The 15874-nt window shown below is 47.9% G+C and overlaps 1 protein-coding gene across 2 annotated transcripts in view; it reads right to left on the reverse strand.

Moving 5' to 3' along the window:
- COL24A1 (collagen type XXIV alpha 1 chain) overlaps positions 1 to 15874 on the reverse strand; it is an 804368-nt gene that overhangs the window by 255495 nt on the left and 532999 nt on the right. For both annotated transcript variants that reach the window (XM_030205800.1, XM_030205801.1), the window contains 2 exons: positions 15709 to 15762; positions 8931 to 8984 (listed from right to left, as the gene is read on the reverse strand). In XM_030205800.1, coding sequence (XP_030061660.1) covers positions 8931 to 8984; positions 15709 to 15762 — 108 coding nt within the window. The remainder of the gene's footprint in view (positions 1 to 8930; positions 8985 to 15708; positions 15763 to 15874) is intronic.

Raw genomic sequence — 15874 nt, forward strand, 5'->3', positions numbered from 1 at the left:
GTCTGGCCTCTTTCTCTCTCCCCCTTCAGTGTTTGCCCTTTTTCTCTCCCCTTCCATCCAGGGTGTGTTCTCTTCCCCCTTCCATCTTGCCTCTGCCCTCCTCTCTCCTTTTCATCCAAGTGTCTGCCCTTCTTCTCTATTCCTCTTCCATCTAGTTTCTGCTCTCTTTCTCTCCCCCTTCCATCCCATCCAGTGTGTCCTCTATCTCTTCCTCCATCCATCCAGCCTCTGCCCTCCTTCTCTCTGCCTTCAATCCAGCATCTGCCCCCTCTCTCTCATTTCCATCTACCTCCTTGCCCTTCTTCTCTTCCCCCTTCCATCCAGGGTGTTGTCCTCTCCTTCCTTCCATCATCTGCTCTACTTCTCCTTCCATCCTTCATCCGTTCTTTCTCTCCCCCTTCCATCCAGCATCTGCCCTCCTTCTCTCTCTCCCTTCCATCCAGTGTCTGCTCTCTTTCTCTTCCCCCTTTCGAGGGTGTGTCCTCATCTCCTCTCTTCAATCCAGCATCGGCTCTATTTCTCTCCTCCTTCCATCCATCTTCTGCTCTCTTTCTCTCCCCCTTCCATCCAGTGTTTGCCCTCCTTCTCCCCCCCTTCCATCCAGCATCTGCTTACCTTCTCCCATCCAGCCTCTATCCCCTCTGTTATCCCTAATCCATCATCTACCTCCTCTCTGTTCCCCCCTCCCACCCTGACAATGCTGCCACTGCTGCTTCTCTAGATGAGCAGCAGCGGCAGCAGCAAAAGAAACCACACTCACTGCGGGGCCAGACTTTCCTTTGGTGTGGCTACTGGCTCTGCCCCAGAAAAGGAAGTGATGTCCAAGTGGGTGGGACCGGCTTGCCTATGGAGAGTCCAGCCCCATGGTGAGTGTAGTTTCTTTTTCTGCCACTGCTGCTCATGTGAGGAGGCAGGAGTAGCAAAGGAGGGAGGTGGGGAAAGCCCCACTGCACATGCTATGCAGCAACTTAAAACATGGTATGCAGCCGCACAGCCTAGAGGAAACATTGGCCGGGAGCAAGAATGCATACGAGGGCAGAAATGCATGTGAATGTGAGAAGAGGCACAAATGCCTGTGTTACATGCCAAATGCATGTGACTTGGCATGTCTGGAATGGTAAAATTATGTATAATCATACCTGATAATTTTCTTTCCATTAATCATAGCTGATCAATCCATAGACTGGTGGGTTGTGTCCATCTACCAGCAGGTGGAGATAGAGAGCAAACTTTTGCCTCCCTATATGTGGTCATGTGCTGCCGGAAACTCCTCAGTATGTCGATATCAAAGCTCCATCCGCAGGACTCAGCACTTAGAGAATTACACCCACGAAGGGACACTCTGCCCAGCTCACCACCGCCGAAACGGGGGAGGGGAATTAACCCAGCTCATCCCCACACAAGTGGGGGAGGGGAATCCGTCCAGCTCATCCCCGCGGAGCGGGGGAGGGACACCACACCCGCCGATGCGGGGGGATCTGGCTTATCCTGCAACCGCAACCGCGGGAGGAGCTGACTGACCCTAACACCGCCGAAGCGGGAGGGGTACAAAGCTGCCCTACAGCCGCACGAAGCGGGAGGGAGTGCCGGCAGAATTTATGTCTCAATCCAGCCCCGTAAAACGGAGGGGAGAGGAATGCAGCAGCTCACTGTAACACAAAGTCGTCTCAACTCTTGAAGAATCCAAGTGAAAGAAGAACTTGAACACGAAGTCCTCCTGAAGTAACTGAAGGCTAAACTTGAACCTAAAATTCAACCAGAATATAAACAGTACAGATATCTGGGAGGGGCTATGGATTGATCAGCTATGATTAATGGAAAGAAAATTATCAGGTATGATTATACATAATTTTACCTTCCATATCATCAAGCTGATCAATCCATAGACTGGTGGGATGTACCGAAGCAGTACTCACCCAGGGCGGGACATAGAAATCCCTGACCTCAACACTGAAGCTCCAAACCGGGCCTCCGCCCGTGCAGCCACAGTCAAACGGTAATGCTTGGAGAATGTATGAGCCGAAGCCCACGTTGCCGCCTTGCATATCTCTTCCAAGGAGACGGATCCGGCCTCTGCCATCGAGGCCGCCTGAGCTCTCGTGGAGTGAGCCTTCAGCTGGATAGGCGGCACCTTCCCCGCGGCCACATAAGCCGCTGCAATGGCTTCCTGGACCCATCTTGCCACTGTAGGCTTAGCAGCCTGCAGACCCTTACGAGGACCTGCAAACAGGACAAACAGATGATCCGATTTCCGGAAATCATTGGTCACGTCCAAGTATCTGATGATGACATCCAGATATTCAAGAGCGGAGTACTCCTCTGGGTAGTCCTCCCTACGAAAGGGAGGGAGACAGAGCTGCTGATTCACATGGAAGCGAGAAACAATCTTGGGCAGGAAGGAAGGCACTGTGCGAATAGTCACTCCTGCCTCAGTGCACTGCAGAAAAGGCTCTCGACATGAGAGCGCCTGGAGCTCGGAAACTCTTCTGTCTGAAGTGATAGCCACCAAAAAGACTGCTTTCAACGTCAGGTCTTTCAGAGATGCCCTCGACAAGGGTTCCAAAGGCGGCTTCTGCAATGCTCTTAGCACCAGGTTGAGATTCCACGCAGGCACCACTGAGTGCAGAGGAGGGCGCAGGTGATTAACTCCCTTGAGAAAGCGCACCACATCTGGCTGCGAAGCCAGGGAAGCACCCTTCAGGCGGCCCCTGAAGCAAGCCAGAGCCGCTACCTGGACTTTAAGGGAACTGAGCGACAGGCCTTTCTCCAGACCTTCTTGCAGGAACGCCAACACTGAAGAAATTGGAGCAGTGAAGGGAGAAAGTGAGCCTGCTTCACACCATGCTGCAAAGATACGCCAAACCCTGGCGGAAGCAGTAGAAGTAGAGCGCTTCCTCGCTCTCAGCATAGTGGCGATGACCTTGTCTGAGAAGCCCTTCTTCCTCAGACGCTGCCGCTCAATAGCCAGGCCGTAAGACCAAAGGGAGAGGGATCCTCCATCACCACGGGACCCTGATGTAACAGACCCTGCTCCACTGACAGCCGCAGAGGATCGTCGACTGAGAGCCTGAACAAGTCCGCATACCAGGGACGTCTGGGCCAATCCGGACCCACCAGGATTACCCTGCCGGGATGCTTTGCCACCCGGTCTAGCACCCTGCCCAACATGGGCCAGGGCGGGAACACATAGAGGAGCTCTTGTGTCGGCCACTGTTGGAGAAGAGCATCTACTCCCAGGGATCGAGGGTCCCGTCCTCTGCTGAAAAAGCGCGGCACTTGGCAATTGGCCGATGACGCCATCAGATCTAGGCTCGGCTGGCCCCAGCGCTTCGTGATGTCCAAGAACGCCTGAGCAGATAGTTGCCACTCTCCGGGCTCCAAGGTATGGCGACTGAGAAAGTCCGCCTTGACAGTCATGACTCCGGCAATGTGGGCCGCTGAAAGCTGCTCCAGGTTCGCTTCCGCCCACTGGCAAAGACTCATAGCCTCCTTGGCTAGAGGGGCGCTCTGGTACCTCCCTGGCGGTTGATATAGGCCACAGCCGTGGCATTGTCCGACAGGACCCGTACAGGCTTCAACACGAGTACCGGGATGAACTCCAATAACACCAAGCGAATGGCTCTGAGTTCCAGGAGGTTGATAGACCACTTGCCTCTGCAGGAGACTAGAGCCCCTGCGCTGTCCTTCCCAAGCAGTGGGCTCCCCAGCCCATCAAAGAGGCGTCTGTCGTGACGACAATCCACTCCGGGGTCACCAGAGGCAATCCTGCAGACAACTTGTCTGTCTGCGTCCACCAGCTCAGCGCCTTGCGCACTGCTGGGTCCACGGGAAGGCGCACAGCATAATCCTCCGACATCGGAGTCCAGCGCAGCAGCAGAGATAGCTGTAGTGGTCTCATATGAGCCCTGGCCCAGGGCACTACTTCCATCGTGGCCGTCATAGAGCCCAACAGCTGCACGTAGTCCCAAGCCCGAATAGGAGAGGCTACTAGGAACTAGTCCACCTGAGCCTGAAGCTTGACAATCCGATTGTCTGGCAGGAACACTCTGCCCACTTGGGTGTCGAATCGAACTCCCAGATACACCAGGGACTGAGTCGGGCGCAGCTGGCTCTTCTTCCAGTTGATGATCCATCCCAGGGAGCTCAAAAGAGCAACTACCCGGTCCATAGCTTTGCCGCACTCTGCATAAGAGGGGGCTCGGATCAACCAGTCGTCCAGATAAGGATGGACTTGTACTCCTTCCTTTAGCAGGAAGGCCGCTATGACCCCCATTACTTTGGAAAAGGTCCGCGGAGCAGTAGCCAACCCGAAAGGGAGGGCTCTGAACTGGAAGTGTCGTCTCAGGACTGTAAAACGCAGAAAGCGTTGGAGAGGAGGCCAGATGGGAATATGCAGGTACGCTTCCTTGATGTCCAAGGAAGCCAAGAACTCTCCTGCCTTCACTGCCGCTATAACAGAGCGGAGAGTCTCCATGCGAAAGTGCCTCACTTTCCAGGCCCGATTGACCCCTTTGAGGTCGAGGATAGGCCGGACAGAACCTCCTTCCTTTGGAACCACAAAGTAAATGGAGTAACGTCCCTTGCCAATCTGATTTTTTGGCACCGGAACGACCGCACCCAGGCGGATCAGGTTGTCCAAGGTCTGCTGCACTACCACAGCTTGACCGGAGACTTGCAGGGAGAGAGTACAAACCCGTCTCTTAAGGGTTGGCAGAACTCTAGCTTGTAGCCGTCTCTGATGACTTCCAGCACCCACGCGTCTGAAGTTATAGTGGTCCACTCGCCCAGAAACGAGGACAGCCGTCCTCCAATCTGCACTGGGGCGTGGACCAAGGCCCCGTCATTGGGTACGAGACCCTGGGGGAGGACCGGAGGGAGCACCTCCGGGACGGCGGTCTCTGCGAAAGGAATGCTGCTTGGGGGAGAAATTCCTCTTGAAGGAAGAGGGGGCAGAGGAACCCGACTTGCCCGGGCGGTATGGAGGTATCGGGACGAGTACTAACCCGAGCCCTGACCTCTGGTAATTTCTTGCCCTTAGACGTGCCGAGATCGGTCACGATTTTGTCCAGCTCGACCCCAAAGAGCAGCTTGCCTTTAAAAGGCATCTAGCCAGGCGGGATTTAGAGGCGTGGTCAGCAGACCAATGTTTCAGCCAAAGCCACCGCCGCGCAGAGACTGTCTGAGCCATGCCTTTAGCTGAGGCTCTCCAGACATCATAAGCAAGTCTGCCAAATAGGCTAAGCCCGATTCCAGGGCCGGCCAATCAGCCCTCAAGGAATGATCCGAGGGGGAAGCCCGCTGCACCATAGTCCGGCACGCCCTGGCCACATAGGAGCCGCAAACTGAGGCCTGCAAACTTAAAGCAGCTGCCTCCAAGGACGACCTTAAGGCCGCCTCCAATCTTCTGTCTTGGGCGTCCTTTAGGGCCGTGCCACCTTCCACCGGCAACGCCGTTTTCTTAGTCACCGCAGTGATTAAAGAATCCACGGTAGGCCACAGATAGGCCTCACGTTCACTCACAGCCAAAGGATAGAGGCGGGACATAGCCCTAGCCACTTTAAGGCTCGTTTCCGGGACATCCCATTGAGCCGCAATTAAGGTGTGCATGGCATCATGCACGTGGAAGGTTCTAGGCGGGCGCTTCGTCCCCAGCATAATGGCAGAGCCAACAGGGGCTGAGGGAGAGACGTCCTCCGGAGAGGAAATCTTCAAAGTGTCCATGGCCTGTAACAACAGGTTGGGCAAATCCTCTGGGCTAAAAAGCCGCGCTGCAGAGGGGTCATCCGCTCCATCCGAGCGGGGATCTATCTCCTCCAAGGAATCCGCAAAGGATCGTTGGGAGACCTCAGACACGCTGCCCTCATCTACATCGGAGGAGACAAAAGTACTCCAAGGCCTGGAAATCAACCCGAGGGCGTTTACCTCTGGGAACCTCAACCTCTTTATCAGAAGAGGGAGCAGGGGCAGCGTTTTGCATGAGGAAAGCCTGATGCAGCAGCAAAACAAACTCGGGGGAGAAACCCCCCAGACTGTGCACTTCCGCAGCCTGGGCAACAGCCCTAGACGCACTCTCAACCGGCGCTCGCAATAGCGGGGGAGAGACATGCTGCGCATCCAAAATGGCGTCCGGCGCGAAACTCCGTGAAGGAGCCGCGCGGGAAGAACGGCGCTTAACTTTAGCCGCTTTTGTGCCGTCGCCCAAATTAAGGGCGTTCATGGCATTAATGTCTCCAACCTCAAGGGCGGCCCCGAAGAAGCCGTCCGAGCCGCGTGGCCGGCCAAGATGGCGGAGGCGAGGAGCGGGGGATGGGCGTTTATGGCGGGAAAAAACCGCCACGCCGGAGGAACGACCGGGACATTCATCGGTCACTAAACTATCACCCATCAAGGGCGAATCAGGTTGTAAAACCCCCGCATCCCCTCTAGAAGCGCTCCAGCGATCCGGGGAGCGACCCTTTGCGCCCTCGCCCTCCGACGCCATTGCCACGAGGAGAAGAATCGGGGAACCCCCTGCCCGCTATAAAAAGGTAAAATTACCTGCTTGCCGCTCCGAGCTGTAACGAACTGGTGTCCCAGTGAGTAGCTGCAATGAACGTTTAAAGAAACGTCGAATTAAACGCCTTTAAAGACGTTTAAAAATTTTTTTTTTTTTTTTTTAAACGGAGCCAGCGGGAGGGGGGAGAAAAGGAGGGACCTGGCACCACCAGGTTTGCACTTGCTCAAAAGAGCCCTCAACCCCAGGCCTCAACAAAACCTAAGGATTAGGCTTGGAGGCCTAGCCAGAGCTGCTGCTGTGTGTGACCACCACCTGCTGAGATAGAGAACATACTGAGGAGTTTCCGGCAGCACATGACCACATATAGGGAGGCAAAAGTTTGCTCTCTATCTCCACCTGCTGGTAGATGGACACAACCCACCAGTCTATGGATTGATCAGCTTGATGATATGGAATGGACAGTTATTTATATTCAAGTAATACTGACAATGTTGTTTGGTCATTTTGGAAAATTAAGCAAAAATGCTGGCCAAAACTACCAAAAGCACAGGGAATCTTGTACATTCCTGCTACCAGCATGTCTGCTGACAGCACATTTCTAATGTGGAAAGGAATGTGAAAGAAAGGCAAACTAAACTGAATCCTGAAATCGCTAATGACTTATTATTCATCCATGGATTAAAATCATAACAGTATTTTGATTAAAATTTTAAAATATTCATGTTTAAAAATTTTCTTTGGTTATAGGCCTACAAAAGGCCTTACATAATATGCATGGGCGAAGATCAGAGCTTGCGGGGATGGGGTTAAAGCATTAAGGGATCAAGTGGGGAAGGAATTTGTGGGGATGGGTTGGGGATGGAATTTGAGTCTGTGGGGATGGGGAGAGGATGGGAACATACTTTGTCCCCATGTCATTCTCTAAGAAGCAACACAGGAGCCATGGAGGAGGTACTCCATAAGGGTATGAATACTAGAGGGAAAATTATCTCCATTTGAAATGGTAACATTTCTGTTTAGGTGGTTTTCTAGAGGCTAGGAATATTCTAGAGACTCTGTCTGGAAGGTTTAAGGAATGTAAGTCTACGTTGTCAAAAGCAAGCTGTTAGGTCCAGAAAGTGAGGGGCTGGATGAATGACGTCACCCACATATGAGAATATCATGCCTGCTTGTCCTCGGAGAAATTTGTAAATAAATGGTTCTGGTACCGCAGTGCTCTCTTCCCACAACCCTCCTGTCATACCACTAAAGCACCTAATCCCTCCCCCAGTGCCCAATCCAAAAAAGAACCACCCCCTAGTACCCCGATCCAATGAAGAACCTGTCCCCCCATGCCCTGAGCCAATAGAGAACCTACTTGGTGCCTTGAAGGCCCCACCCCAGTGCCCTGATCCAATAGAGAACCCCCCCACCCATGAAAGAAGGCCCCCCCAACAAACACCACCCCTCCTGATAAAACCCAACCCCTGTCATTAAAACCCCACCCCGGTCGATCTTCTACCCCCCCACCCCCACAACTTGCCCTGGGGGGTCCACATCAGTGTCCCCCTTCACTGGCACCTGGATAGGTGCTGAAATACAAAATGGCACTGATGATCCATGAAGGTAATCTTGCGGTACTACTGGTAGAGGTCATCCTTTTTATTTCCACTGAAAATCTTCATTGACTACCTCAACACTATCCAGATAATGTCAGGATGGCCTAGTGGCAAAATTAAGGGAGATCTGGAAATTATCTAGTACTGCCAATATTCAGCACTGGAATCAAACAATTATCCAGGTACCTGCACTGAACATCTGTGGTACATATATTTAGCACTGATATCAGGGAAAGGCCTGGCACTGAATGGTCAACATTTGAAGTCAACACTGACCACGGTATTTAAATATCAAGGGACTGAGTATAAAAGCAGGTTATAGAAAAGGTAGGATAACTATGAGAGAAAATAAGTAACTGGGTAATAATAAATAGTGTTATAACTGTTAGTGGAGAATCTTCTTTAGCTGAATTATAGGTTTTCTGTTGCAGAACCGTATCATTGTTAATTTCAAATGTTAGAAACATAAGCTTTATCACTATGCAATGTTATAGTGAGTATGGGGGAAAATTAGAGTATAATTTTGTCTGTGCTGAGCAACAGGCTAATATACTGCTACCATGCAATCTGTCAGTTGATAAAAGTGGATAATCTAGAACACTAGCTTCTGAGGCTTCCTTTTGTTTTCTCTCTTAGCATTTGTTCGAAAATTTCCAATCATTCTGAAACTGGATCACTAGCTTCAAATTCAATCAGTCCTACTAAAGGAAATGTTAAAGTAACAAGATCTATGTTTCCTTTACAACTTAGAAATGGCTTCCTTTAAAAACAGCTTAATGTGCTATAAATATCTAAAAATAATAAAAAGAAGGTGCAAATAAAGCATGCAAACCAACCTCAGGTCCCATGTCTCCCAAAGGGCCATTATCACCTTGCTGACCTCTTGGACCCTAACATAAAAATAATCTTGTGTTAAATATAATACAATTCGCAAGAAAATTATATTTGACTGTAACCCCTTAAAGGGTTCTTTTTTTATTGTGACCTGCAGAGAACAGTGTGCTGAATGAATCTGCAAAATATGAATGTTTAATAAATTATTGCACAGTAAATCTGATTAATAATCTAGAATGATTTTAACCATTGCAGTCCATCTGCGGAGCAATAGACACAGGAGCAACAGATATCGGGAACAGTGGTGCCCTTTTACTAAGCTGTGTTAGGCTCTACCACCTAATGCAGCAAAAACAGCCTTATGCAGGACACACTAAAGCATTATGTAAGTACATAAGTATTGCCATACTGGGACAGGCCAAAGGATCATCAAGCCCAGCATCCTGTTTCCAACAGTGGCCAATCCAGGTCACAAATACCTGGCAAGATCCCAAAAAAGTACAAAACATTTTATACTGCTTTTCCCAGAAATAGTGGATTTTTCCAAAGTCCAATTTAATAATGGTCTATGGACTTTTCCTTTAGGAAGCCATCCAAACCTTTTTTAAACTCTGCTAAAAAAAACTGCCTTTATGACATTATCTGGAAACAAGTTCCAGAGTTTAATTACACGTTGAGTGAAGAAAAATTTTCTCTGATTCATTTTAAATGTACTACTTTGAAGCTTCATCGCATGCCCCCTAGTCCTAGTATTTTTGGAAAGCGTAAACAGACGCTTCACGTCTACCTGTTCAACTCCACTCATTATTTTATAGACCTCTATCATATCTCCTCTCAGCCGCCTTTTCTCCAAGCTGAAAAGCCCCAGCTGCTTTAGCCTTTTCTCATAGGGAAGTCGTCCCATCCCCTTTATCATTTTCGTTGCCCTTCTATGCACCTTTTCTAATTCCACTATATCTTTTTTAAGATGCGGCGACCAGAATTGAACACAATATTCGAGGTGCAGTCGCACCATGGAGCAATATAAAGGCATTATAACGTTCTCATTTTTGTTTTCCATTTCTTTCCTAATAATACCTAACATTCTATTTGCTTTCTTAGCCGCAGCAGCACACTGACGACACCTAGATCCCTTTCTTGGTCAGTGACTCCAAAATTGGAACCTTGCATGACGTAGCTATAATTCGAGCTCCTCTTTCCCACATGCATCACTTTGCACTTCCTCACATTAAACATCATCTGCCATTTAGATGCCCAGTCTCCCTGTCTCGTAAGGTCCTCTTGTAATTTTTCACAATCCTCCCACGATTTAACAACTTTGAATAACTTTGTGTTGTCAGTAAATTTAAATTACCTCACTAGTTATTCCCATCTCTAGGTCATTTATAAATATGTTAAAAAGCAGTGGTCCCAGCACAGACCCCTGGGGAACTCCACTAACTACTCTTCTCCATTGAGAATATTGACCATTTAACCCTGTTTTCTATATTTTAACCAGTTTTTAATCCACAATAGTTTTGCCATCTACACCTGCTAAGCCCATGGCATTTATTTTCATTTTATTTTTTGGGAGGGTGCGTGTCAGGGAATGAGAATGGATATATATATGCACTAGCTCACTGATATTACTGTCATGCTAACTGGCTAGCTTGTCCAATTTAGTAAAAGAGCACCATTATTTTTTACTACTAGATCTGGATAAAGAAAATAAAAAAAAAACAACTAAAGAAAAATAAAAAGAAGATTTAAATTTTCAAACCTCCCCACCCCATCCAATAAAACACACAAAAATAAACATTTGGAACAACAGATTTTCAGAGCAACCAATATTGTTCCACCGTTGTCAGCAGCCACCGAGAGGGGGAAGGCGGGGGGGGGGGGGGGGGGGGGACAAAATTCCCCGGGCCTGGGCCTCCAAGGGGGGCCCGGCGCCGCAGTCCTCAGTCTCACCCACCCTTGGCTCCGTCGACTGTCCGCCACCGGGCTGGGCCCCCTGCATTCAAATCACAGCGCCTCACCTCCGTGTGAAAGCACAGCAGCAGCACAGCGCCTCCCTTCGGGCCTTCCCTCCCTGTGTCCCACCCTCGTCAAATGTAACTTCCGCGAGGGCGGGACACAGGGAGGGAAGGCACAAAGGGAGGTGATCTGCCGCTGCTGCACTTTTACACGGAGGTGAGGCGCTGTGATTTGAATGTAGGGGGCCCAGCCCGGTGGCGGACAGAGGGGGGCTGTCGACGGGGGTGGGTGGATACTGGGGACTGTGGCGCGGCAACCTCGGGAGGGGGGCGGTGGGGGTGGCCTTGCCCCGGGCCCAGCCCAGTCTCTCGGTGGCCCTGGTCAGCAGTACACTACTTACTTCATAATACTGCACAAATTTAAATGTCCTGCATTCCTCTATAGTTTGGAACTTTTTTAAAATTACAAACCAGACTGTAAGGTTATTCTTAAGAGTGGTGGGGCATGGGAATATTTCCTTGTCTTGATCTTTGTGGTATGATATTTGATATAAGTTGTAGTTTATTCTTGCCTTTCTGTTTCTGGCCTGATTTGTGAAAGTGGCATCCTCTATCACATTTCCTGCAATGGATGATGTACATCATCCAAGAAGAGGAGCAGGAAAATGATTATTTTCTGCTGTTTTCTCCAATGAATAAATACTATATATGATCCTGAGAGATATGATGGCACTGCTTATTAAACTTACGTTGTGAGTTAGCTGACTTCTTTCGCACGTTTGTGTCTTCTACTAATTTAAAAGCTAAGTGCCTTTTTTTCCACGTTTTTGGGATGAATCCATGAAAAATTAAACTTCCTGTGGAGTTTTTAGCTGTGCATGTATATTGAGGCCGAACAATACAAAAATTTGTGAATAAAGGTACATAGCTTGAATGATATTCTATCTTTTATTAGAAGCCAATAGAACCTAAAATTGCTACAGTTTTTGATGGAAGGTTTTCTATAAACAGTTGTTTGTATGCCACACCTTTTAATGAGAGTATACTGTCCAAGACAATATCTTTCTTTGTGGGATAATGTACTCTGAATTTGATTGATGGGTGGAATCTGTTCCCATCATAAAAATATACGAAATTTCCTTTTCCCTCAATCTGGGCCTCATGCACTAATAAAGGTGAGATGAATGTTTTTGCAAAAGTGTGCATCACATGAAAAATGCTTGGGCACTCACAAAAACACCAAACCACTTTTCACATGACGTGCACTTTTAGTAACTTTGAAAAAGTACACTTCATAACAGTAATCTTTCACGCAATGTCTGCTTCATACGAAAGTTAATTTAAATTTGCCATTAATAAGCTGGAATGCAAAATCATGTAAAACTGCTCATTAATGCAAAAAAATGTGAAAAGCCTGGGAAAAATGCTTTACAGGCCTGTTTTGCCCCCCAAAAACTATAACACTGGAGATCTAGTTATTTTTCAATAATTCTGAAATAAAAGAGGCACTTACTGCTATTTAAAGGGTCCTCGTGACCCGAGTTGGATGTTTCTCACAGGTACCTCCTATCAGGGGGCCTCTGTCCCCTGGTGAGCCAGTGGCCCCAATAACCCCTCTCCTCAGCCTGCATGCAGTACTAAAACAACAAAGAGAGACCTAAGAGACCCTCTCCCCCTCCAAGTCTCACCTTTTACATTGAGAAATCTGAGGATGTTCTCTCACTATCTACCCCTTCTTCACTTCTCCAGGATCTAGTTCACCAAGGTGGTTTGAAGCACATGGGAGGTAGAAGCAATTTCCACCTGATCCTGCCCTGGTGGCTTCCTTTACAATACTGGCTGCCGCCAACCCATAGCAGTAATCTCACAAGACTACCACTACGGGTCAGCAATAGAAATTTGGTAGAAGCCACCACTGGGGCAGGAGCAAGTGGGCTCGCTTTGCACCCCATGTTCTCCAGACACCCCAGGGTGAGTCAGGGTTCCAGAGGGGATGGGATGCTGCTTCTGATGGTAGGGTTTCTATAAATAGTTGTTTGTATGCTTCAACTTTTAAAGAATATGCTGTCCAAGAAGATACCTTTTTCTGTCAGATAATTCACAAGAATATCTCAATATACCTAGTGGTCTCAAAACTGAAATCTGCTGCCAAGAGATTCTTTGGGGCATTAGGTCCCAAGCTATGGAATGATCTCCCTTTGGACTATAACAGCTGCACTGTTACCACACATTTAAAAAAACATCTGAATGCATAGTTCTTCCAATGAATGCTCCTAACAGAGTAGACAAAAATGCTTTCAACTAGAAAATTCCCCTTTCTCCTTTCCAGTCAAAGCTTTGTGACTGATCTTGTCAATATAAATTACCATACTTCTATTGTATCTATTCCTTGATTATAGTATCGTAGGATGGGGAGGTGGGATATAACGAAAGCTAGGTACCATGCGTTTGTAATTGTTAATAATCTCTTATTGTAATCAACAGTACATTATATCCTTTGTAACTCACCTTAAGCTCATTTCATGAGGGATATAATCAAATATTGTAATATAATGTAACTAGTAAAAAAGGCCTGTTTTTGACACAAATGAAACGGACGCTAGCAAGGTTTTCCTCGGAGTGTGTATGTTTGAGAGAGTGTATGTGAGAGTGACTGTGTGTGAGAGAGTGAATGTGCGAGTGTTTGTGTGTGTGTGTGTGTGTGTGTGTGAGAGAGAGAGTGAGTCTGGGTGCAAGTGTGTCTGTGAGAGAGAGAGTGTGTGTGTGAGAATGAGATTTTGTGCAAGTGCGTATGTGAGACAGTGTGAGAGAGAGAGAGTGTGTTTCACACAGATACAGTGTGTGCGAGAGAGAAAGAGTGTGTGTGAGACACAGACTCTCTGTAAGACTGAGTGTATGAGACCAAGAGAGTGTGTGAGTGACTATGTGACACATAGAGAGTGAATGTGATACAGTGTGAGACACAGAGTGTGTGACAGTGTGTGAGAGTGAGAGAGAGAAAGACATTGACTGTGTGAGAGAGAGTGTGAGAAAGAGTGTGTGTATATGACAGAGATACCTCCCCCCCCTCTCTGGTGTCAGGCCCCCCTCCCTCCCTCTCTCTGGTGTCAGCCCCCCCCCCCTCTCTCTGATGTCTTGAGCGTTACTGTGCAGGATGTTGAGATCTGGCTGTGCTTCAAGGAACTGACCAATCCTATTTAATAGAATGCACCTCCAACATTCTGAAGCCGAGAAACCTCGCGTGGTTGGTCACTTCTGCTTGTGACGAACTCGGAAGTACGTGATGTCAATTCAGGAGATGGATACAGAGAGCAGGAATGCCTCAGCCATGCAGTCAGCTTCAGAATGTTGGAGGTGCGTTTATTATATAAGATGTGAATCAAGTTTTACAAGGGCAGGACTGGCCCTCATATTTCTTAATATTATGGGAGAGGCCTTTAGGGGTGGAGCTTTGGTGTCTCTTTTTCACATTTTAACCTCACATTAGGGTGGGAGGATTGCAAGGGCCATTGGTCCACCAGAGCATGGAGGTCACCTGGAGGGGCAGGTCATCTGATTCAGACCTGGAGGGCCCTTTAAATAGGCAGCTTCTGCCGTGAAAAGCTTACTTTGCGCTTGCTCTTGTCAAGTATGGGACTGATATAATAAACTGCACAATCTGTTATCTCCCACTGACCAGTGATCCTCGGATTTTCAGTGGCACATTACTAGATAGTGCTGATATTAACCTGGGAGACCACCAAGATACTATCTGGTTATGGCTAGGGGAGTCCAGGGATGGAGTTGGGAGTTACCTGAAGTTGTCCTACATTAACTGGATATCCAACTGGGTACAACTGCTGAATACCGGTACCCAATTCAGGCACCGGCAGTTAGCAGTTAAAACAATGCAGATCCTTGTCAGATGACTGAGTATTACTTTCTAAGATCATTCTGTGTAAAATTCAATCTGCAACGGTCAGTGGTTTTAAAGCTCCTGACAGAAATTAGATCCAGATATTCAACGCTGGGCCATATCCAGGCACCAGCACTGAATATCCGGGTCCTTAGCAGACCTGGAAGTTATGTAGGTGCTGGCCAATATTCAGTGCCAGTACTACATATGTAACTGGGCAAAGAAAGAATTGCTTTTTCTGCAGTCCTATCCACCTGATTAGGTATGGGGCCATAGCCAACGTATCTCTCAGCTTTGCCCCCACTCTACCCTAACACTCATGGCCTAATGGCTGGGGTTTAAGCATACAGAAGCCTCTGCTGCCCATTTCAACCCCTTTGAATATCTATCACTTTATTTACATGGTCTGTCACAGCCTCTATCAGATGATATCACCCATCTGTGAGGACAATGGGGTTAATATTGAAAGTGAGATAACTGGTTAAGAGATGCTCTTATTTGGTTAATTCATGCTGGCTGAGCCTCAAGGGAATATGCAGTGGCATTAACTTGGATAGTGTCACTGAATATCCCCTCTAACAGCTGAAGCCAAACCAGGCTATTGTGCTGGCAGTCTGGGGGTGGAGTTGGCACTTATCCATCTTTGGACAGTTTACTTAACCGGTTAAGGGCTGAATATTGGCATTTATCTGGTTAACTGCCAGCTAGCCATACATATCCTCATATTTAATGCCGATACCCAGACATGGCCCAGCATTGAATACTGGGCATAATTCTGGCAGTGACGGTCAGCATTTAAAGAAACTCCGACCACTGCCAGTGGCTTATTGACCTTTTTGTTTCTTCATGAAGAAATAATAATACATCTGTAAGTCAAAGCCTAGGTTACAAGAGTGAAATGACATCCTAAAACTATCTAGTTACACTTACAGGCTCTCCAATAGGTCCTCTATGTCCTGTATTTCCTGGAGGTCCTGTTAAACCCTATAAAAATACATGAGAATGACTTTAAACAACAAAAAACGATATATTTTTCTAGAACAAATGAGTTTTTAAAATCTTGTTTCACTTGATTATTCCGTGTTGACAAAATAGA

The sequence above is a fragment of the Microcaecilia unicolor genome, chromosome 6 (genome assembly GCF_901765095.1).
Source record: "Microcaecilia unicolor chromosome 6, aMicUni1.1, whole genome shotgun sequence".
Lineage (NCBI taxonomy): Eukaryota > Metazoa > Chordata > Amphibia > Gymnophiona > Siphonopidae > Microcaecilia > Microcaecilia unicolor.